At 44.2% G+C, this 24,640-nt stretch overlaps 1 protein-coding gene across 1 annotated transcript in view; it reads left to right on the top strand.

The window, feature by feature from the left end:
- The window catches only part of TONSL (tonsoku like, DNA repair protein), a 1,124,870-nt gene that overhangs the window by 65,028 nt on the left and 1,035,202 nt on the right, over nucleotides 1-24,640 (top strand). Inside the window, exon 3 of the mRNA XM_044066303.1 lies at nucleotides 10,632-10,774. Within this exon, the coding sequence (XP_043922238.1) occupies nucleotides 10,632-10,774 (143 nt within the window). The remainder of the gene's footprint in view (nucleotides 1-10,631; nucleotides 10,775-24,640) is intronic.

Raw genomic sequence — 24,640 nt, 5'->3', positions numbered from 1 at the left:
TATAAGATGTGTATCACTGATAGACACTCTGTGTTTATTGTCTGGGGGGGTTTTCACCTCCAGGAATCTTGTACTTTTTGCCATGCATTTAGCCCGCATGTTCTTCAGGAGAGGAAGAACAAACTAATTTTGAAAGGACTTTTGAAACCCTCCTTCGAGGAGGATTTGGGAAGGGCTTCTAGCTTTAAGTCCTCTCCCTCTAAGGCTAAAACTTCTAAGGCAAAAAAGCGTTCTCTGGCTCCATCTGTATCCTTGGAGCCTCCGGAGAAAGTAGTGTAATCTTCTGTGGCATCCTCGGCTCCACTGTCCTCGGAGCCGCAGGAAGTTAGTATATTGACCAAATCTGCTTTGGCTCCAAGTCCTTCGGAGCCGATTACCGAGGTGCTAGTTCAGAGCCGGTCTCCAAATTTTAGGCCGGTCTCTCCTCCTCGTAGGTCTCCTTCGGAGAGGAGGTATAGATCTCCTTCCTTTATCTTCTAGGTCCTCCAGGACTCTTTCAGATGTGGATGTAGATAGTGGTGCAGAGACTTCTCCAGTCACCGGTTCTGGCGAAATTGTTTTCGGCTCCAGCCCATTTGGCTCTGGAGCCTGTCACCCAACCAGCGTAGATACTTCCTCCTCTGATCGAATCTCAACTTTTGGAGTCGGAGTGGTTGGGGCTGTCAGATGTCCCCAAGTCGGCTCCGATGGCCCATCCTGGCTTATTGGTTCTGGCTTCAGCTCCGATCCCGTCGGCTCCTTCCACGGGGTCCAGGACTCATGGTTCCTCGGTCAGCCTCCCTCTTGGTGCTTCGGCTCGGGGAAGCCTGACCCCTGCATCGGCTTCGGACCTTGTCCCTTCTGATCTGAGGTCTTCCATGGCTGGTTGATCTTCTGAGCTGGGGGGACCAGCTTTCGAGGTCATGCGGAGCACACTGACCAGGTCCTCAGCGACATCATTCAGCGCTGACACTCTGTCCCCTTCAGCTCCGGTGCGGGTCTCTGATCGCCCTCCATCTTTCGACAGCGGAGACCCAAGGCCTCAGGATACCCCCATGAGTGGTCCCCTTATTTTTGAGGGCCCCTCAGTGTTTTTGCCTCAGGAGCCACCCAGAACGTGCACGAGGAAGCACATTGCCTCCCAAGATGAGTCCCTCACGTCAGGCACCGAACTCAAGGAATCGGAGGGGTCCCCCAGGTCATCCTCTGAGGATGTCTCTTTCTCTAACATCCTGGAAATTTTGAAGCTGAGGGGTGACTGGCCCTCCATGCTCCTTCCGAGGAGGAGTCTGTGTTTCTGAAGGCCTTTGGGGCTCAGCCCTCCGCCTCCTGGGTGTCTCCACCCTTCGAACTTTTAGGTCTGGTTTGTCGATGGGTGTGGGAAACCCCTGACTCTGTGGAACCAGTCCCCAGGAGACCCAACAAATTCTTGTCCGCCCCCTCTGACAAAGAGTTTCTATCCAAGGGAGTTCCTGTAGATGCCATGGTGGTGGCAGCGGCCACCAAGAAGGAACTGGCTGAGACTTCATCTACCGTCCATCCTCCTAAAAAGGAGTCTAGGACCATGGACCGGTACGGGAAGTGTATGTTTTCTTCAGCGGCCTTTACACTGCGGTCACTGAATTACATATCTCATTTTACACGGCTCCAAAGAGATCTCCTGAAAGAGCTTGGAGATGCTCTACAGGGTAATGTTTCTGATGCGGTGGCTCAGAAGGTCAACGCTCAGATGTCTACCCTCAACTCCATTGCTAACTGCTCCATGAGGCTGATCTCTTATGCAGCCGAAGGACCAGGTAGGGCAGCGAGTTCGGGAGTTGCTCTTAGGGAGACACTCCTGGATGCACCTATGTAATTTCACGGAGGCCTTCAAATCTACGTTCACCAATGCCCCGTTTGATGGTCCCTCTTTATTCGGAACCAAGGTGAAGGACACTCTCTCACTAGGTGTGAGCAAGAGGGAAAAACTCTGTCTGCTGTGGGAGTTCATTTTTCCCTACCCTGTAGGCCTTATCCCAAGACCCAGAGGGGTGGGAAGATGTGGTTCAAAAAAGCGCAGAGATTTTTTCATGATGCACAAGGTGAATCCCCTTCCAGAGGCAGGGGAGGGGGTGGTAATTCTGGTAGACGCTGCCCTAGGGGCAGAGGAGGCCTGCATAACTAGGGAGACCGTGATTCCTTTCGTGGTTCTCCCTACCAGCGCTCCTGATGGGAGGCCCGACTGTGCATATCTGGAGCCAGTTGTGGGTCGCATTTCACTATACCCAGAGGCCTGGCAAAGTATAACTCAGGACCAATGGGCATTAAAAATAATTTCCAGAGGATATCACATTCCCTTCTCTTCAGCTCCCCCTCCGATCAAAAAAATCCCAGATGTTCCACCCAATCAAAGGGATTCTGCAGCTTCAGAGGTTTTAAAGCTGCTAGAAAAAGGAGCCATCCAGCCTGTCCACTCAGACCAGATCAGATTAGAGACTTACTCCAGATTCTTTTTGATGCCGATAAGAACAGGGGACCTGAGACCCATTTTGGATCTCAGCATATTGAACACCCATGTAAAGAAGTCCAAGTTCCAAATGGTCTCTTTGCAATCTATTCTCCCATTGCTGAGAAAAGAAGTGTGGATGTGCTTCATCGACGTCAAGGATGCTTACTTACCATATAAAGATGGACAGGGCATCCAGAAGTCATGCTTCCGGCTGGGAGCCAGTCATTTTCTTTTTGCGCCCTGCCCTTTGGTCTCACCACAGCCCCTAGGGTGTTCACCAAATGCATGGCAGTGGTAACGGCTCACTTGAAACGTCAGGGATTCCAAGTGTTTCCGTACCTGGACGACTGGCTCCTTTCTGCCACCACCAGGCATCTACTTCTACAAACCAGAGACACCCACGATCAAACTGCGTCAACAATTGGGCATATCTCTAAATTGGGAAAAGTCTGCCTTGTTGCCCTCGCAGCATCTCACCTTTATAGGTGCCGAGTTAGACACCGTGCTCATGAGGGCATTCTTACCAAGAGAAAGGATTCAAAGTTTACAGCAGCAGGTGTACGCGTTACTCACTTTGAGAAGAGTGAAGGCAAGATTGATCCTCAAATTATTGGGCACGATGGCTGCTACAATTATGCTGGTTCCTTTGGCGAGGCTACACATGAGGCTCCTTCAATGGCTACTCTTCGCCCAGTGGTCTCTGCAACATCTTCCTCTTTCTCATCTCATAATAATCACAGACAGGTGCAAGCAGGATCTACACTGGTAGCTTCACACCAGCAACCTCGACGCGTGAAAACCCTTCGTTCTGTTCCCTCTGGTTGCCACAGTGACCACGGATGCCTCCCAGATAGGGTGGGGGGGCATTATCTAGGCAGGACCATCCAAGGCACATGGCAGGAACACGAGATGCATCTGCATATCAATGTCCTGGAGATGAGAGCAGTGCTACTAATGTTGCAAGCACTTCAGAGCTTTCTTCCTCTCGGGACAATTGCGATCCACGCAGACAATATGTCGGTGGTATGGTATCTAAACAAACAGGGAGGAACCAAGTCGTATCCCTTTTGCAGAGAGGCTATGCGAGTGTGGCAGCGGGCAGTGGCTTCCCAACGTTTTCTTGTAGCAATGCACATTCCGGGGAAGTCCAATGTGATTGCCGACAGGTTGAGCAGAGCGATTCTGATGCCTCATGAGTGGTCCCTGAACAATCGGGTTGCAGAGCAGATTTTCCGCAGATGGGGTCAGCCTTGCTACGACCTATTTGCCAAGCCCCTCAATACCAAATGCAGCAGCTACTTCACCCTTATCCCCCTCAGGAGGAGTCACCCAGGGACGCTCTAGTTCACGATTGGTCCTCCGGTCTACAGTATGCCTTCCCTCCTGTTCCTTTACTGACAAGGTTATTCAGAAAGCCCAATCTTTGGGAAGCAAAATGATTCTGATTGCTCCACACTGGCCTTGTCAAATTTGGTTCCCCTTCCTCCATCCTTATCTAGTGGACGCCCCCTGGATTCTAGACCCTCAACCAGATTTTCTGACTCGTATGTCAGGGCAGCTCCATCCCTCTCTTCAGACCCTCCGGCTGACAGCCTGGCTCCTCCACTTCCATCATTAGTCAGGCTTCATCATTTTTCGCCGGAAGTGGTTCATATTCTGTCTTCTTCCCATAAGCCTTCCACCAGAAAAATCTATTCCAACAAATGGAAGAGATTTTCCATCTGAGCACATGCAAGACAAATTGATCCTTATACAGCTCCAATTTCATCATTCCTGGAGTTCCTCTCCATGCTTTTCAACCAAGGATTAGCAGCCGCAACTATTAAAGTCCAGTTGGCGGCTATTTCCACTTTTCACGTCACTGATGAGCCTAGTCTCATGGCACCCAGACTTTGTAAAGCATTCCTGAAGGGCACTATGCTGCTTTGCCCTCCAGTTTTTGAACCAGTTAAGCCTTGGGACTTAAATTTTGTTCTACAATATCTCACTTCACCCCTCTTCGAACCTGCAGCCACTTGTGAGTTAAAATATTTTACTTGGAAGACAGTCTTTTTAGTAGCCATCACTTCAGCCAGACGTGTCTTGGAGCTTCAAGCCTCATCAGTTAGACCACCTTACTTGATTTTTCATAAGGACAGGGTTTCTTTCGGACCTAACCCTTCCTTCCTACCGAAAGTGGCTTCCGTCAGTAATCCAAACCAATCCATTGAACTACCTGTATTCTTTCCAGAGTTCTTGAACAAGGCAGAATTTAGATTTCATCAGCTGGATGTGCACAGACAATTACGATTCTATTTACATAGAAAGAAGGATCTCAGAAAATCAGATCAGTTGTTTGTCTCATTTTCAGAAAACAGGATTGGGTCTCCTTTTTCCAAAGTCACTTTGTCCAGATGGATTTCCAGTTGTATTTCATTCATTTATGCTTCAGGTGGCAAGAATTTACCATTTCGAGTGAAGGCTCATTCTACCCGATCTGTGTCTTCATCTATATCTTTTCAGGCCAGGTTGCCTATGGATGATATTTGTGCTGCGGCTACATGGGCATCTCCTCACACCTTTGTTACTCACTACAAGTTGGATTTGGTGTCCAGAGGCAGGTCTTCCTTTGGTTCCACAGTGCTCAGGAGTATTTTCCACTGAGCCTCCCAGGATTCAGGTGCTGGGGACGCTGTCCCACGGGTAAGAATGTAGGCGAGATTGGACTACATAACATCAAGAAGTTATGTACTCACCATAACGTTCGATGTATGTAGTCCATCTTGCCTCACATTCTTACTTACTCCCCCTCCTTCCTTCATCCTGGAGGACCTAGGGGTTAGGTATGATTTCAAATTCCTTTCTGGTTAGTATGTTCTTCCTTCTCTATATGTTGTTGTATGTGGAGGAGTGAATGATTAGCTCGCAGCAAACAAGGTCTGGGGAAAGGGAGCAGTGCAGCATGGGATACCTTCTTAGCCCAGCCAATTGAAAGACTTTGAGCTAGAGTATGGCTGAGTCGGAGCCGAGGTTCAGCTCCGAACCCACGGGTAAGAATGTGAGACGAGATGGACTACATACATTGAACGTTATGGTGAGTACATGACTTCTTGTTTTTCTTCTTAGTTTTCAGTTTCAAACTCAAGGGATTTCAGTGTCTGATTCTCTCTGTGGGGGGGTTTCTCCCTGGGTCTCTCTCTCTCTCTCTGAGACTGTTTCCAGAATATGCCAGTGTTTTCATTAGGAAAACAATGGAGTTTCTCAGTTCTTAGAAAATTCCATTACAGAAGACAGTTCCAAAACCTTCACCCATTTCTCTAGCTCTGTCTGCTTTGTAGGATGTATGTGTCACTGCTGGCAGTTTCCATGATAGTCAGCCTACTGCCCCTAAAAAGGCAGATATAATGTATAAATATAATGTATAAAGTTTCTCCATCTTTTAAGCTTTTATACTCTTCTCAAACCTGATCCAGAAGCTATAGCATTTGTTAATCCTGCTGCTGATAACATTTAGTGTAACCAATCCTACTGTTTTTTTTTCCCTTTTTTTGACAATAATGGGAAGATTATAAGTTTGGTTAAAGTGTATGTTTCTGCAACTTTGATTTTTCAGAATTTTGAATTGTCAGGCTGATATGTTAAATGTTTGTTTTGAACAATTGTGAAAGTTTGAGGAATATTGTGTCTGCCATTATTCTTGTGGTTTATCTGCTTTAACTAAGTTTTTTTCCATTTCACAGGTCACAGCTCATTGTTTATAGTGTGTATATGGCTCTGTTTATACTTCTTCCATGGCTATGGCCACTGGTACGGTTGTAAGGATGTCTGCCTGGCTGCATTCTCAGAACCTCCCAGATGATGTGAAAAATGAGATTTTAAATTCTCCTTTGGATAGAATTTAGTTTTTGTTTTACAAATTTTCTAAGGGATTTTGTAACCCCTCACCCAGTTTTTGGCAAAAGACAAAATTACAGTCTCAATAAAGTGCAGGTAAACAGACACTTATGTAAGGACAGTCTAAGTCAGAATGACTAAGATACTTTTTCACCTCTAGCACCCAGGCAGTCCCCTTTCCATTCCAGAATGTCTGAATCTCCACTTTTCTCTTTGGTAGCAGATCATTTCAGACAAATGGGTTCTGAATATCATTTATCAATGTTACAGATGGCAGTAAGAGGAAATCTGTCCTTTCCACTGGGCAATTCCTCATCCACCAGCCCAGAGTCCTTCATTTCCCTTGTCCTTCGACAAATGCAGGGAGTGATTTTCCCAGGCTGGCAAAGGTTTTTATGCAAAAAATGTTTGCAGTGCCAAAGAAAGAAAATTCTTGGGGACCACTACTAGATCATTCGTTCCTATACCTGTTTGTGGGAGTGCCCAAGTTCAAAATGCTGTCACTCCTCAGCCTGTTGCCTCTTCTTCATTTAAGTTTCCTACTAACAGTAGACTGCGGTAGCATTGTCGCTTCACAGTAAGACGTTGTCCTGTTCGATTCTCAGCTAGAGAGTCTTCTGTGTGGAGACATGCGTGAATGGGCGTACCTTCGTTGAAGGTTGTGCGTCAGGGCCGGCAACTTGGCACGTAAAAATCTACTGCCAATCATTAGCGGACCAGAGTTCTGCTGTAGCGACTCCTAACCGGATAAAGCCGAAAGACACAACAACAACAACTAACAATAGATTTAAAATATGCTGATCACATTCCTATTTATCCTGATTTCAGGTGTTTCTGAAGGTTTTGTGTGTCTGCCTTACCCTTAGAGTCTAGCTCCTGTCATAGGGACTTGCTTATCTTTGTAGAGTCTTTTTCAGCATGTCAGGAATCTCTTACCTAGATGAGATATCTTTTACATAAGCTAGGATTCCAAGAGAACATTCAAAAGTTTTTTTTTACTCTTTCACACAGGATTAAGTTCTTGGGGTGTTATCTAGACACCTTAGTTCAAAGAGCTTTTCTTCCATAGGAAAAGGTAGATCTAGATCTATTTCTAAGGTTTTCCACTCAGACTTTGGTCATGGGGTGGTGGTGATGGTATATTTGGGTCTATATCAATTCACCAAAACGGCTGAAGTTCAAACATCATATGTTCGAACTTCTACCCACGAATTGCAAAAACGTCGAAGTCTTAGAACAGTGATGTTTTTCCCAGGGAAAAAAAAAATCACTGTTCCAAGAAACACACAACACAAGCACACCAAAAAAACAGCAATCCACACACGCGCGCACACACTTTAAAATCCTACATCTAACCCTACACTAAACTATACATACACTACTATTTATACACTTACCTTAACTCAAACCCTAACCCTAAGGTCCGTCACCATCGCACACTCACCTGACCCGCACCCTAACTCACCTATCCCGCCCTAACCCTAAAGTCTGTCACTATCGCACACCCACCTTACCTGCGCCCTAACCCTAACTCACCTAACGTCCACACAATTGCACTTACCTGAACCCGACCCGTAATGTTCCACCACAGTCCTGAAAATTGCAAAGCCACAGAAACGGCCCACCAAATTCTTTCCCTGGGAAAGAATTCAGTGTTCCATGGCTTTGCGATAATCAGTGTTCGAACTTCACAGTTTGAACATATGGTGTTTGATCGCCAGCCATTTCGACGGACTGATATAGACCCGTATACTTCAGGATTTTGGGTCTCACGGCATCTGATAATTATGATACTCCTGCAAGACTTCACAGTAGAAAGATATAGTGGTATCTGAAGTCACTTTGGTCCCAGCACCAACATCCTTGTTTTTTCAAATCCCAGTGCTGGGGGTTTGTCAGAAGTGAAATCACTTGGTGAAGACAGAAGATTTCCCTAAAATCCAGGTTTTCCTTTCCACTGCCTTACTCCAAGGCAGGCAGTCAGTCAGTCACCACAAATGCCTTTGATTTTGAGACACATTTGCCTGAGGGATGAAAGTGCAAGGTGAGTGGGACACCAAAGGCAGATGCAAGCACATAAATATAAGAGATGCTGACTCTAATCAAAACAGTCAGCTCTCTGAATCATCTTTGGTCTCCTGGACCTCTTCAAGGTGTTACAGACAATATCACAGTCATGCGGTACATCAGCAAGCAAGGGGGGAACAGGTTGCACCCCCTTTGCTGACTAGCCCTATTAGCTTGGGATATAGCTTCACAGGATAGTTTCACTCTACAGGCAGCCTACATTCAATCAGAGCAAAATTGTATGACAGATAAACTGAGTAGGGCAAGGGCAGATCCTCCAGAATGGAAACCAGATATGGGGTCTTCCAAGACTTGATTTATTTGTGGGAAGTTCCTCAAGTAGTCCTATCTGCCTCCTCTCAGAACAATCAGCTGGCAAGCTTCTGCTCCAGGATTCCATGTAAGAAGGCCTGGAAGACAGCTGCGTTTTCCTTCCCTTGGACAGGAATGTTCCTGTATGCTCTTCCACCCTTTCCGCTGATATGAAGATTCAGAAAGAATCCCTCAAGATAATTGTGGTGACTCCTTTCTTGCCAAGTTATCAGTGGTTCTCCCTTCTTGTAGAAATGGCCAGGGGCAGTTGCCATAATCTTCCTCACAGAATGCATCTACTCACACAAGATTACGGTTGTTTGATGCACTTGACCCCAGTCGACTTCAACTGACTGCCTGGGTGATAGGGTCTTAATTTCTTTTAGGCACCTGTTTACTGGTACTAATGGGGGAAGAAAGCCCACAACTAGAAAATCATGCATTAGCAAATGGGGAAAATGTTTTCTAGTTGGTGCCAATAACAGATGCCCATTAAGGGCTAGCATTTCTTTGATTTTACAATGTTTGTGAGTTACTATCCTTTCGCCTTTATTACTCCATCATGGTTCATTTTTTTGACCATTTCAGCATGTCTGCCCATGGATCATTTCAATGCATTCTCATGTAAAAGTGTTTTTTGAAAGGGGTTTGCAAAAGAGGCCTCAAAGAAAACCGGTGGCTGCTCCTTGTTAGAGAAGCTAACACTTGCTCAGTTTGAACCATCTAATCTGGCTGTCAATGAGGTTCTTAACATGGAAAACTGTTTTACCGATTGTGCTGATCTCTGTAAGAAGAGTATCTGATTTGCAAGCTCTTTATGGTGAGTTAACCCTATCTCCTTTTCCACAGAGACGGGGTTTATTTGAGTACTTAATCCGTCTTTTATGCTTAAAGTTGTATCCGGGTTTACTTTATGCCAAACAATCCATCTCCCCATTTTCTTTTCTGAACCTAAAAGTGAGAGAAAGGATACTCCATACCTTGGATGTCCACAGAAACTCTGGTACTATCTTGACAGAAGTACAGTAAATCACTGCCTGGATCCACAGGAATAAAGGAGAGGCCATTCTAGACTTCTGTCTGGCAAATGGCTTGATGAGTAGCCTACACATGGTTCAGAAAGAGAGACTGTCATAAGATCGCATACAAGAGTGGCCAACATGCAACTTTGGTCGACTTTCCCCTAGTAAGGAAAGTGCACTGGGGTAGAACCATATTTACTTCTGTTTTATCGTTTATGATTTAAACAAACCGGAAGAGGATATGAAAAAAATCAGATTGAGGAGAGAAGCTATCCATGGAAAAATAGTTAAATAAATATGTTTTTGCCATGTAATATCACAAATCGTGTAGCAAAATAATTTGCTGTATGGTAACATAAATAGATTAACTCTAAGCAACACAAAGTCAAATCACTTAGAACACTGCTGTTGCATTTGTTACAAAGCATATATATTTATATAAGCAGGTCTCTTCTGTTTCATAGAATAAGTGCTTGGAATTCTCCTAGACTATCCTTCTGCAAATGATGAACTTGTAGATGATTTTACAGTTGCACAGGGCTTTGTGTTCCTGCAGGATACACCTTTCCTCTCTTGTTTCCACCTAGCTTTGGTAAAGAAGAGTTCTGTCATTTTTACTTTTTCCAATTATTTAAAAAGCTATCTTATGTTAGTTCACCTCAGATTTTTTTTTGTGTGTGTGTGCTTAATTATTGGCATCAGAGAAAGCAACAGAATTATCTGGAAGTGACAGGGTGATGGTGGTTTGGTGCATTGCTTTGGTGATGACTTTGTTGGGGTTTGGTCTGAGATATCCCCAGATGTAATGACTTGCTGAAAGCAGTTCATGTTAAGATATACTGGTATGTTGACTGCTATGTGAATGATATTATCGAATCTCTTGTTCACAGGTCAGTACCAAGAGGCTATTGAAGAGCACCGCCAGGAACTACAGCTTTGTGAAGTTTTGAAAGATGTGATTGGTGCTGCTGTTGCTAATAGGAAAATTGGAGAAAGCTGTGCAGAACTTGGCAAGTATGGGGCAGCTTTGAAGGTATGGGCCCTTTGAGTTTGATTCCTATGCCGTCACTTGGGTATGTGTGGCAGTATTAGAGTTATTCTTTGTATAATACCCTGTATGCAAACAATTATGCACATACACGTGTGTGTGTGTGTGTGTGTGTGTGTGTGTGTGTGTGTATATATGTATGTATGTATGTATGTATTCAAATATAAAATGCAGTGCATGGAACACTACCCTGACTGCACTCAGAATTTGTGAGTACTACAACTTAAATTAATTTTTGATGTAAGGAAGGTGCTTAATGTTTTAAGCATTTTTCAGCACTCTTGAGTTCTAGGCTTACGTTGGAGCATGAACAGTGTCCACCACAGAGCAGTGGTTAGATGCCTGAACAGTTTTAAAAGCTGTAAAATGCTTTGGAATGCCATACGTGTGGCAGCATGGAGTGTGTTACAGCTCTGAAAGCTGTGGCAGACTCAGAGATGCACTTTGTTTCTGACTTCTGTTTTGTATGGTAGCTCTAAGTGCGTTGCAGCTTTCTTTTTCTTTCTGTTTTGTAGTACATTGGAGCAGCTAAAGCTCCATTTACTGTGAAGACACATGGCAGTACTCTGTGCATTACAGCTTTCAAATACATGAAACACATCTACATTTCTCTTGGTCTCTGCAGCTGGTACAGTGCTACAAAGAATTGTAATCAGATGCCTGTTACTATAATTAAGATGTCAAATATTCTACAAATGGAATGCTTTCTCCGTTCTTGAGATAAATTTCTTGACCTCCTTTTCTCAAATGTGAAACAACTTAAATATGTTCAGAAAAACTGCTAGAATCTTCAGTATGTGTATGCAGGTATGAATACATAACACGCATAGTGATATATCGTGCACATGCAATTGAAATGTATACTTGTGTGTAGCTGTTGTATATATTTGTATTTTTACACATATATGTGTGTCAGTGTATAGGTATTTATGTAATCTATGTATATTTATATGTACATATATTTACACACGTGTACATGAATATGCAGGTATATTCCACTGTAGCTAAAGATTAATATTAATCTTACAGTAATAAAACAGAAGTCATTCTAAGGGGGCGGCGAAAGCCAACACATTCCGGCTAGGCTTATAAATGCCTTTGGGCAGATAGGCTAGTACCTACCTATGAAACTATGAACATATAATGATTGCTTGAAAGCTTTCTGTAAGATAGTTCCAGCATTATAAAGGATCAACTATTGAAAGACTTAAATCTTGAGCTAGAAATTTCCAGGAGATTCTTACTGAGAGGTGTCTAAAAAGCCCAAAAGATAGAAGACCTTAAACCATGAATTCACAGGGTAGCTTATAGGTCTGGTATGCTGGGTCCCATGTCTAATGAGGTCATAGAAAAGTGCAGTATATAGAAGAATGACAGCTTTTGCACTTTGTGTCGTTGGAGTAATATAGTAATATTTTAGTCCCAAGGGGAAACCTGCAAGTTAAGAGGACTAACATTTTACTCAAACAGAAAGGAAGATGCAAACCATTTTATGGTCCTTACTCTAAAGCCCAGATTGCACACTTTTCTTTCACATGTTTTGTCCATCTCAAAAAAAAAAAAAAAAAAAAAACGGTACCAGCGACTGCATTGTGTTGTGGTTGTGGATGTTACAGGCCAATAAAATGGTAGCTAAAGTGGCTATCACTTCAGTACTCAAGTCCTGGGTCTAGAAGTGCCTATCATGAATGGCCATGCTGTTCAGAGGCAGACCTCCTACATTGGTGGTGTGGAAGTTGTCATTTGTTGTGGAGACATACTGAGGCTTGTCAGCCTTTTGAAATTGACTCATTTTATTCTTCAAGGCTTCTAGTATCCTGTATGTGTTCTGTGAAGTAATACTTAGTTGAATGCTGCTTGCATGTGGATTTTGGGCGGTTGCATATTTATTTTAGAAACCACCTTAGTCACAGGACTGATAGATTGAGGTATTTGGTGTAATTCTGAAAACAAAAATGGAAATACCTACTTTCAATGAATTATATACTTACAGAAGTCAGCAGAAACTACACTGTTAGGGGATGGAGGTTGAAGAGCAATATAATCACTGGTACAGTTTTTTTTTTTTTTTTTTTTTTTTAGTTGGACAAAACGTGAAAGAAAAGTGTGCCATCTGGGCGGTTTGCATCTTCCTTTCTGTTTGAGTAAAATGTTAGTTCTGTGCATTTGGAAGACTCTGGAACAGGAACAAAGAGGCTGTTCAGAAGCAGTAGATAGGAGGGGATGGAGGCAGGAAAGCAGAAAGATGAAGAAAAGCATTGATGTTCTGTAGTCCTGTCTCGCCTTCATTCTTACATATGGGATCGGAGCCAATCCTCTACTCCGACTCGGCCTATTTACAAGCTAGTAAGCAGCAAAACAGGAGAAATTCCACCAACCAAAACTGATAATCCAGAAATCCAGGTGAAAAAACAGAGATCACAACCAGAGATAGTAAAATACTATCAAAAATTCACTTTATTTAACGCTACCGATGCCACACGTTTTTGTCTATAAGACATAGACTTCATCAGAAATACATTCAATAAAAAAAACCCTTCCTTTTCTTTTTATACGAATAGGCTGAAAAATGTACCTGTCACGGACATCATTCAATTAAGTCATTAAATAAAACACTTAGTGGTTGGAAACTCTGGTCCATGAACATCACGTTCTTTAAAAATTACACTAACATCTTAAAACAATTGTAATTACCTGTGTACTACTTGGAAATTCATTTTAATAAATATTATTTTTATAAAAGCAATATTGAATAAATAAACTTCTACATTAACATTAAATATATAAAAGTCATACAATAGCACCACCTACTGGCCTAAGAATTAATGAATCCAGGATGTAAAATCAAAAAATATAAATAGAGACAAGATGTATACTAAAATACTCTGTGTAGATAATAAAACATCAAAATTAAAATATGTAAAAATGAATAATATAACAATAATACCCCAATAGTAATATGCTCCCATTAAAGTTTGGCAGCCCTTAGCTTTAAAAGTGGGGCAATGTTGATATTTTCATTTAAGTCTGGGTTCCTTCCTGCATCTAGGGTGACCTGCCAATAAAGCTCCCTATATTCCAACAGGTTTTCCCAGTGCCCACCCCTTTTATATTGGCATTTACAAGCTGGAAGACTTCTAGTTGGCTCGTGGCTAGGTAGGTATCTCATGGTGCACCAGTACAATCCCCAGATCTCGTTTGCCGCGTCGACGAGTTCAGATGTGCTTCTCCTTGGCTCTGGCTAAGTCTTCAAATTTATTCAAAGTTTTTTGATAATTTTTTTTTCTGTCTTTTACCTTTATTTAGCATTGTATAGTTATAATTAGTGTAGTTGCAGTTAGAATAGTTAGTGTTTGCTAGTGCGCTGTTTGTGTGCAATTTCTTTAAGTACAGTTGGCCTTTGGCCGTTTAGTACTTGTATCCTGTGTGCCAGTTTTTGCACGATAATATACTTGTTCATGATTATATATTAGTGATTGTAGGTGCCTTTTGCGCTCAGTTAGACTGTGTGTGTTGCTAAATTGTTATAGGTCTTAACTTGGTGCGGATTTTCCACTTGCTATTATATTTAGTGTTGCAAACAGAACAAGGTTCTGTTTATTTTGTGTAGTATTTTCTAAATTTGAGACTTTATTCCTGATGAGTGTGTGCGACTCTTAACTTTTTCTACCCCCTTGGTCTGTTTCAGTTAGAAGACCTAGTTTCCCTCCTTCTTCTACTGCCTGGGCTAGGCCTGTTTAAGTTAGAGAACCTAGTCCTCCCTTTCTTCTTTGATGTCTGTGTGTGTGTGTGTGTGTGTGTGTGAGCTCATCTTCTGTGAGAATGTCTAAGGAAGGTAAGGATCATAAACCATCTGGCTTCAAAAAAATGCATAAAATGCTCACAGAAGATGTCTATAATGGACGGCCACAGTAACTGCGTTTATTGTCTTGGGGCCATCCACTTACAGGACACTTGCTTATTTTGCCACTCTTTTAGTGCTAGGGTGTTGCAAGAATGGAAAAATAAGCTTATTCTAAAAGGTCTCCGAAAACCTTCTTTTGAGGAAGATCTGGCTAGCTCTTCCTCCTCCTCTGCTAGATCTCAGGGATCTAAAAAGGAAAAGTCCAAGTCTTCTAAGAGGCCCTCCCCAGCACAGGCTGGTGTCACGGAGCCTTCTCTTAAAATCACTAAACCTGACAAATTTACTCTCCCTTTGACTCCACAGAGTTCGGATCCTATTGAGAGTTGCACTGCTGTGATTACAGGGTCGGCGCCAAGTAGCTCAGAGCCGACCACTGAGAGTATTCAATGGAGCTGGTCTTTGGAACCAGTATCGGTCTCCCCTACATTGAAGTCACTAATACTGCAGAGATCCCGTTCTCCTACTCTGTCCTCCAGGTATTCCAGGAGTTTATCGGAAGAAGATGTGCAGAGGGGAGTGCTGAGACTTTTGAAGTTGTCTGCCTTACTGAAATTGATGTTGGCTCCGAATCAGTCAGTTCCAGAGCCACTTGAGTCCGTTACGCCCCCTTCGGCAATTCCTCCTCTGAGCCATGCTGGCCTTTCGGAGCCGGAGTTTTTGGTACCGCTGGTTCCAGATCCCCCTGTGGTTGTTTCAGAGCCGAGTCCTGCTCCGACACTCTCGGTGCCATCCGTGGTGCCTAGGAACCGAAGCTCCCTGGTCTGCTCCGACAGGGACGCCTGGAACTGAACCTCTTCCTTTCCGATCTTCCCTCTTGGCGTGTTGGCGAGGGTGAGTTCAGATCCCATGTCTATCTCGGAGCCAATGGCTCTGGAACCGATGGCATCCTCTGCCTCTTCGGAGCTGAAGAGGTCTTCGGAACTGGAGAGGTCGGCATTCGAGATGATGAGGAGTGTGCTGTCCTGATCTTCAGCTCCTACCAGGGGTATCGACACTCTTCCCCCCTAGGGCACCTACTTCTGCCTCAGCTCCTACTCCCTCCCTGGACAGCAAAGACCCGAAGCCTCAGGAGGCACTGGCTGGTGGCCCCCACTCTTCTGAGACCTCCCCAGAATACCCTTCCGAGGAGCCCCCACGGAAGAGAACATGTAAGAGGAAGCATGTAGACTCCCAGGATGAGTCTCTGACCTCCGACACTGATCTCGAGGAGTCAGAAGGGTCCCTCAAGTCATCCTCTGATGATGTCTCCTTCGTAGACATCCTGGAAATCCTTAAGCAGAGGTGTGGCTGGCCCACTGTCACCCCTTCTGATGATGAGTCTGTGTACCTGAAGGCTTTCAGGTCTCAACCTTCAGCCTCTTGGGTGTCTCCACCTTTTGACGAACTGATGGCGCTAGTTGGTCGGAAGGTGTGGGATACTCTTGATGCCGTGGAGCCAGTCCCCAGGAGACCAAATAAGTTTCTTTCTGCTCCCAGAGAAAAGGAATTTTATCTAAAGGTGTTCCCGTAGATGCCATGGTGATGGAGGCGGCCACTAAGAAGGAGCTAGCGGAGACTACTACTTCTGTTCATCTGCTGAATAAGGAGTCTCGAACGATGGAAAGATACAGGAAGCGTATCTTCTTTTCAGCGGCATTTACTCTTAGATCGCTGAACTACTTTACACACTTCATGAGGCTTCAGAGAGATCTCCTTAAGGAGTTAGGAGATTCTCTACAAGGTACATGTACTGAAGGAGTCCCTGACAGGGTGTCTGCCCAGTTGTCCACCATGAACTCTATTGACAACTCATCCATGAGGCTTATTTCGTATGCAGCCGATGGAGCAAGTAGAGCAGCAGTTTCAAGAATTTCCCTGAGGCGTCATTCCTGGATGCGTTTTTGTAATTTTGCGGAACCATTCAAGTGTACCTTTACCAACGCCCCCCTTCGGTTCCTCATTGTTTGGACCCAAGGTAAAGGACACTCTCACCCGATGCGCGCAAGAAGGGAAAACACTCTCTGCCATAGGAGTACGTTTTACTGTCCCCTGTAGACCATACCCTAAGGGTCAGAGGGGTGGTAAGATGTGGTTCAAGAAGTCCTGGAGGTTTTTCAAAGATGCACAGAGTGGTGACTCCTTCAGAGGCAGAGCAGGAAATGGTAGATGTCGCCCTAGAGGCAGGGGCAGACCGCAAAACCAAGGAGGCTGCGATTTGTTTCGGGGCCGGCCTTACCAGCACTTTTGATATGGGGCCCGACTGTGCTTCTCTGGAGCCGGTTGGGGGTCGCATTTCTTTGTATCCAGAAGCCTGGCTAAGTATCAGTCAAGACAAATGGGTACAAAGAATTATTACCAGAGGTTATGTCATACCCTTTTCTCATCCACCTCATGTTCCCAACAGGATCCCAGATGTTCCACCCAATCACAGGGATCAGGCAGCTGTGGAGGTCAACAACTTGCTGACAGAGTCATCCAAACCGTCCCAGCAGACCAAATAGGATCCGGAACTTACTCCAGATTCTTTTTAGTGCCAAAACGTACAGGGGACTGGGGGCCCATCTTGGACCTCAGCAGATTGAATGAATCAGTAAAGAAGGACAAGTTCCAGATTGAGACACTGCAATCTATTCTCTGTGCTCAATAGATCTCTAAGACTCTTACTACCACATAAAAATGGACAGGGTGTAGAGGAGTCATTTACTCTTCCGGTTGGGAGCCAGTCATTACCAGTTTCGTGCTCTGCCCTTTGGTCTCACCACAGCCCCAGGGTGTTCAAGTGTATGGCAGTAGTGACAGTTCACCTGAGATATCGAGGATTCCAGGTGTTTCCGTATCTGGACAACTGGCTCTTGACCACCCCCACCAGGCATCTACTTCTTCAGAACAGGGATGCTACCATACAACTTTGTGCCCAGTTGGGGATTTCTATAAATTGGGAAAAAATCTGCATTTTTGCCCTCTCAATCTGTGAATTCTATAGGCGCAGAGTTAGACACAGTAAACATGTTGGCTCGTCTTCCTGTAGAAAGAGCACAGAATCTGGATCTTCAAATTCAGTGTCGTCTTCTCTTACGAAAGGTCAAGGCCAAGACAATTCTGCAGCTTCTAGGGACCATGGATTCCACCATTTTACTAGTACCGCTAGCCAGACTACACATGAGGATTCTTCAGTGGCTGCTGTCATCCCAGTGGTCCTTTCTGCACCTACCATTATCTCATCACATACTGCTGACAGACACTTGCAAGAAGGACCTCATTTGGTGGACTCTACCCAATCAGTTAACAATGGGCAATTCATTTGTTCCTCGCCATCCCATTGCCATTGTGACCACGGATGCCTCACTGATAGGGAGGGTGGGGGCATTATCTAGGCAGGACTGTCCAAGGCACATGGCAAGATCACGAGGCTCATCTGCATATCAACGTTCTATTGATGAGGGCAGTGCTCCTGGCGTTGCAAGCACTTCATGACCTTCTGCCTCTGGGGACGATTGCGATACAATCGGACTACATGTCAGTAGTATGGTATATCAACAAATAAGGTGGAACCAGATCATACCCGCTCTGTCGAGAGGCCATTCGAGTTTGGAAATGGGCGCTATCTTCCCAGCGTTTTCTGGTGGCAATGCACATTCCAGGGGCAACCAACGTGATAGCAGACAAGCTCAGCTGGGCAACCTTGATGCCTCACGAGTGGCCTCTGAAACAGGATATTGCAGAGCAGATTTTCCGCAGATGGGGACAGTCTTGCTGCGATCTCATCATCAGCCCGATCAACGCCAAATGCAGCAGCTATTTTTCCCTCATTCCCCCCCTCCGGGGGAGTCACCCAGAGACGCACTTGTTCACGATTGGCCCCTGGGTCTCCTTTATCCTTTTCCTCAGTTTCCTCTCATACCCAAGGTTATTCAGAAAGCGAAACGACTGTGAAGCAAACTGATACTCATCGCTCCTTACTGGCCATGTCAGATTTGGTTCCCCTTTCTCAGACCTCTTCTCCTAGACAATCCTTGGATTCTGGACCCAGTACCAGATCTCTTGACACACATGTCAGGCTCGCTTCATCCCACTTTACACACACTGTTTGACAGCTTGGCTGCTCCAGTTCCATCCCTAGTCAGGCTTCATGACTTCTCACCCTCTGTGACTCGTATACTAATGTCCTCTCATAAACCCTCCACTAGGAGACTTTTTATTCCAGCAAATGAAGAAGATTCTCTATCTGGGCTGAGAAAAAGAATGTTGACTTTTATACCGCCTCCATCCCGGTGGTTTTGGAGTTCTTGTCTGAGCTTTTCCACCAGGGATCTGCGGTTGCCACTATCAGGGTTCAATTTGGCAGCGATTTCTAATTTTCATCTAGGCATACAAGACTCTAATCTGATGTCACATAGGCTGTGCAAAACCTTCCTCAAAGGCACCACTTTATTAAGATCCCCATTTCAAGAACCTGTTTCCTCATGGGATTTAAATTTTGTGCTATCCAAATTGACATCTTCACCCTTTGGGCCTTCTCATTCATCGCCTCTGAAATGTTTGTCTTGGAAGACTTTGTTTTTGGTGGCTATCACATCTGCCATACGGGTGTCAGAGTTGCAAGCATTTTCTGTAAAACCCCCTTATCTGATTTTTCACAAAGACAGAGTATCTCTTCGTACTAATCCTTCCTTTGTCCCCAAGGTCTGTTCCCATAACAGTTTGAATCAGTCCATAGAACTTCCAGTGTTCTTTCCAAACCACTCCAATGCAGCAGAATACAGGTTTCATCAGTTGGATGTCCATAGGCAATTACGTTTTTATTTGCACAGGACGAAGAAATTCAGGAAATCAGATAAATTATTCATTTCCTTCTCCGAATCCAGGTCAGGTTTTCCAGTTTCTAAAGTGACCCTCTCAAATTGGATTTCTAGCTGTATAGCTTACATTTACACCTCTGAGGGTAGACCTTTACCTTTCAAAATCAAGGCTCATTCTACTAGATCTCAGTCTACCTCTGCAGCCTTTCAGGCTAGGGTTTCACTTGATAATATTTGTGCAGCAGCAACTTGGGCTACCCCTCACATATTTATTACTCATTACAAATTGGATCTAACCTCCAGGGGTAGAGCATCCCTTGGTTCCATGGTACTCAGGAGTATTTTTCCTTGAGCCACCCAAGAATAAGGTGCTAGGGACGCTGTCCCATATGTAAGAATGAAGGCGAGATAGGACTACAGAACATAAAGAAGTTACATACTCACCATAACGTTCCATGTTTGTAGTCCATCTCGCCCTTCATTCTTACGAACCCACCCTCCTACCCCATCCTGGAAGTACCTGGAGACAGATAAAAGATTATCTTTCACTGGAGACCTTTTATTATGGGCTTCTTTCTGTATTTTGTTCTTGTGTCTATTAGTTAGCAGTAAACAAGATCTGGGGATTGTACTGGTGCACCATGGGATACCTACCTAGCCACAAGACAAGTAGAAGTCTTCCAGCTTGTAAATAGGCCGAGCCGGAGCCAATCCCATATGCAAGAATGAAGGGTGCGATGGACTACAAACATGGAATGTTATGGTGAGTACATAACTTCTTTTTGCAAATAGTTGCACAAAGCCCCTTTTGTTAATTAAAAGATTTGTCTAGTGATGAAAACTGGGTGCTGTTCAGCGGACCTGGTGGAGGGTAATACCTAGGATAAAAGTACTGGCAAATGCATGAGACCAAATTCCCTTAGTAGATGGCATAGGATTAGTCTAATACATTAAGCTTCTCTGTGTCTGGCAGAAGAACCCCTGAAAGTGGGTACTTTACAGATAAGATGGTCCTCCAGTAGAGAGAAAACTGTTGAAGAAAGCTGTTTATTGATTCCTATATATTGATAGGTCAGTGACATTATGGACAAGCAGGCTGGCCAAACTTCAAATAATCATCATCTGTTTGCCTTATAGTACCCTTTTCTGGATGGGCTAACCTGTTCTGCACGTTTATGTATTCCTGTGGGGCTTGTTGCTGATTTTAAATGCTTTTATTGACTCTGCACAGTGAAGCTGTTTTGAATGGAAAAAATCAACAAAGTAAATGTAGGAAAGCAGAACTAAAGACACGCTAAGTAAACAAACAGAACACAACAGTCATCCCACTTATATTATAGACACCATTTGATTGCATAGTCATGTAAATAGTTAGAACCACAGGGAGGGATACTCTATATCAGTACACCATAAATCATAGAAATTAAGTTTAATCAGAAGTAATAGACAGGATGCACACAGCTAAAAGTTTCAAAACCTTAAGCATTTCTGGTGCAGGTTGGGGAAGAAAGTACTGCTTGGTTAATTAAGCATGGACATGGCATAGAGAGATGGTACACTAAATGGCCAAGCTCTCCCTGTGTCCAGCATGATCTGTTTGTACCAACAGTTTTCACTTCCAGTAAGGTAGATTACTAAGTTAAGATGATGGTAGCAGACACCAGAGAAGATGGGAGGAGAGTACATAGGTGATGTGTTCAATTGTGGACTGGCATTTTGGCTTCAGTACTTGTGGGGAGTTCCTGGTTGCTATGTATGCAGCAGGATTAGGAGGTTAGAATGGGAAATCCAGTGATTCAGGAGTGTAGCACAGGGAATGAGAATAGGAATTCTGGGCTTATGAAATGGAGGGAACACGGGCAAACAGAATCATCAAACCAGTGGTGGTTCATGGGTAGTGGTGTCCATAGCTGGAGAAAGTCCAAGGACAGAACATATAAGAAGCCAGGAGTGAATGTAAAATGAAGGGATGGAAGTAGGAGGGAGTAGGTAAGCATACAGATGAATGTTAGGATTTGATGGGAGAGGGCCTTGGTAGATTTAGGGATCCAGTAAAAAGGGAGGCTCATTTGGAAAAGGTAAGACAAATACAGGGGTGTTGAGGTTGGACAGTATGTGAGGGTAGGAAGAGAGGAGGTTACAACAGAGAAGATGGGGAAACTTTTAAAAGTGAGGCACTGAGCAAGGAAGAAGTAGAGGCCAAATAGGGAAAAGATAAGAGGCTGAGGATGGCGGAAGAAATCAGAAGGAAGGAAAGAATGGGAATGTTGTGGACCCAGTAGCTAGCTAATAAGAGTAAAGAAGAGTTGCATGAGGGACTCGACTGTAGGATATCCAGCACTGGGGATTAAGGGGTTAGGCAGGACCAGATGGACATTACATCTATAGGCAAGGTAGTAATTATTGATTCCTCCAAGTATTTCAGAACCTTGGTGTGAGGAACAAGGTGGGTCTGGACAGTGTGCCCTGCTGCAGGAGCTGCAGATGGTGTGATACCTGCCTTGCCTAGTCTGGCTTGATGATAACTTGTATGAGAAGCTCTAAAACATGTGTTCCACTTTCACAGGTACATGTCCCTAACTGATCGAGATGCTAAGAATTAAAACTTTTTTAACAAGATAGATATTCTCACTCTAATCTCATGAATATGGAGAGGTGAGAGATTATGGTCTCCATTGCTTTTAGAAAAGTTTGAAAGAACACTTCAAGTTAAGGAATCCATGTCCTTGCTGTGGATAAATCCTATGCAGACTTTATGTGATAACATTTTATGAAATAAACATAGCAAGCTACATTGCTTGTACTGCTCCAGAGAGTGAAACATAACTACCATATGGTTGTCGGATAGGTGATATTAAAACATCTTGGTGATATCCTTCTAGTGCACTGACCTTGGTGATTAAGCTGAGAAGATAAGATAAGTTTATATGTACTTTTCTAATATCAGAAAAGTCAAATAAGTTGTTGAGATCTAGATGTTCATCGTGTTACACTGCTGCAGTCATTACACTTGGGTTAGGTTCCCCAGTCGGCCTGAGTTCCAAAGTCTTGGTCCGGCGTCGGTTGCTGTCGCCTCCTCCCTGATGTCAGTGCGACAGGGGTATACAAGATGCTGCCAACGCCATTTTCTTCAGTCTTTCTTGCTGGGCGGTGCCCGAAGCAAAAGCAGTTCACAAGTGCCGGTTGGCCGTCTCCTGAGATTTTCATTCCGAATTCAGAACCGAAGTCTTCTACAAAGCTAAGTACCCCGTTGGGGAAACTTTTTCTTGCCTCAGACCGATGTCAGTAAAAGTTAATAACTGTATTTCTTGTGGGAAGCAAATACCTCATAAGGATTTCCATTCCTATTGTATCCCATGCCTAGGCCCTGACCACAACGTCACTGGTTGTCGGTTTTGTGCTAGGTTTAACAAGCGCACTATTAAACGTCTGTTTGATTTTGCCCGACATTATTTTGGTAGAAAATTCAATTATACCATGCCGTCGGAACTTCCGACGACCGGAATACACAAAAAGCGCAAAGACAAGGATAGGCATCCGAGGCCCAAAATTGACGACAAAGCCTCTTCTAGGCCAGTCGCTGGTTCTCCGGTTTTCAGCGAGGCGCCTTCGCAACCCCTGACGACCGCTTCTATAGAACCACAAGCCGCCTCTGGCTCCTCTGGCTGGGCCTTCGGACACACAAGTTCTTCAGCCTACCGAGACTAACCTTTCAGATGGATCCGGAGTAGCTGAACAACCCACAGCTACAGATGGTGTTTTCAGACCTACTCAGTTAAGCATTAAACCCTCAGCTAAGTCTCAGCCTCCTTTAAAGTCAAAGAAACAAATACAGTATTCTCCAGGACAGGCCTCCATGCCTAAGAAACAAATGCTCAAAATGGCCGAAGACCTAATCACTCTGATCAGGGGGTCCCATCCCCCTCCCGATAAAAGGCCTAGACAGGATGCAGACTATGACTCATCCGACCAGGTGTCCATCTCTTCTGATTCATCTTCAGACCTAGGATACTCTTTACCCCCTTATGAGGATTCTGATGCTGAGGAATCAATTCCATCAGCCTCACCGCCTGAGGAATACTCCTTTGGGGAAACCCTACATACCATGAGGGAGCATTTCCACTGGGAAGGCCAGGATTACCCAGAATCCAAGAAAAGGCTCAGAGACTTCCTTTTATTACCACAACACAGACCCCTTGCTATTCCGCCAGTGTTAGATATTGTGGATGATGTGTATACTGGATCCAGCTTAAATCCTGATTCCTTACCTCCAGCCTCTGTTAAACCTGACAGCTACTACAGAGTCCCTGACTCACATACATTTCTGTATAAAAGCCCTGTAGCTGACCCTGAAACTATTTCTCAGGGACCCAAAGGAGTTAAGGCCTCATCAGCCAAGAATCCAGTTCCCTCTGACAGAGATTCCAGGGCATTAGACAGATGGGGAAAGAAAGTATATACGTCTGCAACTTTAGCAATGAGAGCCTTAAATTGCCAGTTTCACATGCTAAAATATCAGCAATTTTTACTGTCTCAGTTAAAACAAAAATGCTTCCAGAATCAGATCCTCCTAATTTTAAAGAAATGCAGGATTTATTGCATGCAGCTGAACAAGTGGGAAAGCATACTTTGCAATGTGGTTTTGATTCTCTAGATACCTCCTGCAGAGCAGCAGTTACAGGCTCTGTCATTAGAAGACATGCTTGGTTAAAAGAACATACATTACCAGATCATGTTAAAGCAAAATTATTGGATGCACCTTTGCAGCAGGATGTGTTATTTGGAGTTAAGGCAGAAGAGGTATTAAAGAAAATGGAGGATCAGGCAAAATCTATGCAAATGGTGAAGGATTTCTTACAGGTTCAGCCTCCTAGATTTAGCAGAAACTGGCCAACTAAGAATTGGTCCTTTCCAATTACAGGCAGACCTCAAAGGGGAAGATACAGACGTCCAAGAGGTAAAGATCAAACACAAGGTCCTTACAGGCCTCGACAATGCGTTGCTTCAGGCCAGAAAGAAGGGGAAGGCAGGCCCCAACCATATAAAAAGCAGCTCCAATGACTTCCCAGTACAGCTGCCAAACAAATCCTTCTTGGCAGCCCCCTTGGGAGGAAAACTGGCACTCTTCTACCACAATTGGCAAATGATCACCAAAGACAAATGGATTCT

Source organism: Protopterus annectens, chromosome 3.part1 (genome assembly GCF_019279795.1).
Source record: "Protopterus annectens isolate FY-2018-M chromosome 3.part1, PAN1.0, whole genome shotgun sequence".
Lineage (NCBI taxonomy): Eukaryota > Metazoa > Chordata > Ceratodontiformes > Protopteridae > Protopterus > Protopterus annectens.
This window is presented reverse-complemented; position numbering and strand designations above follow the sequence as displayed.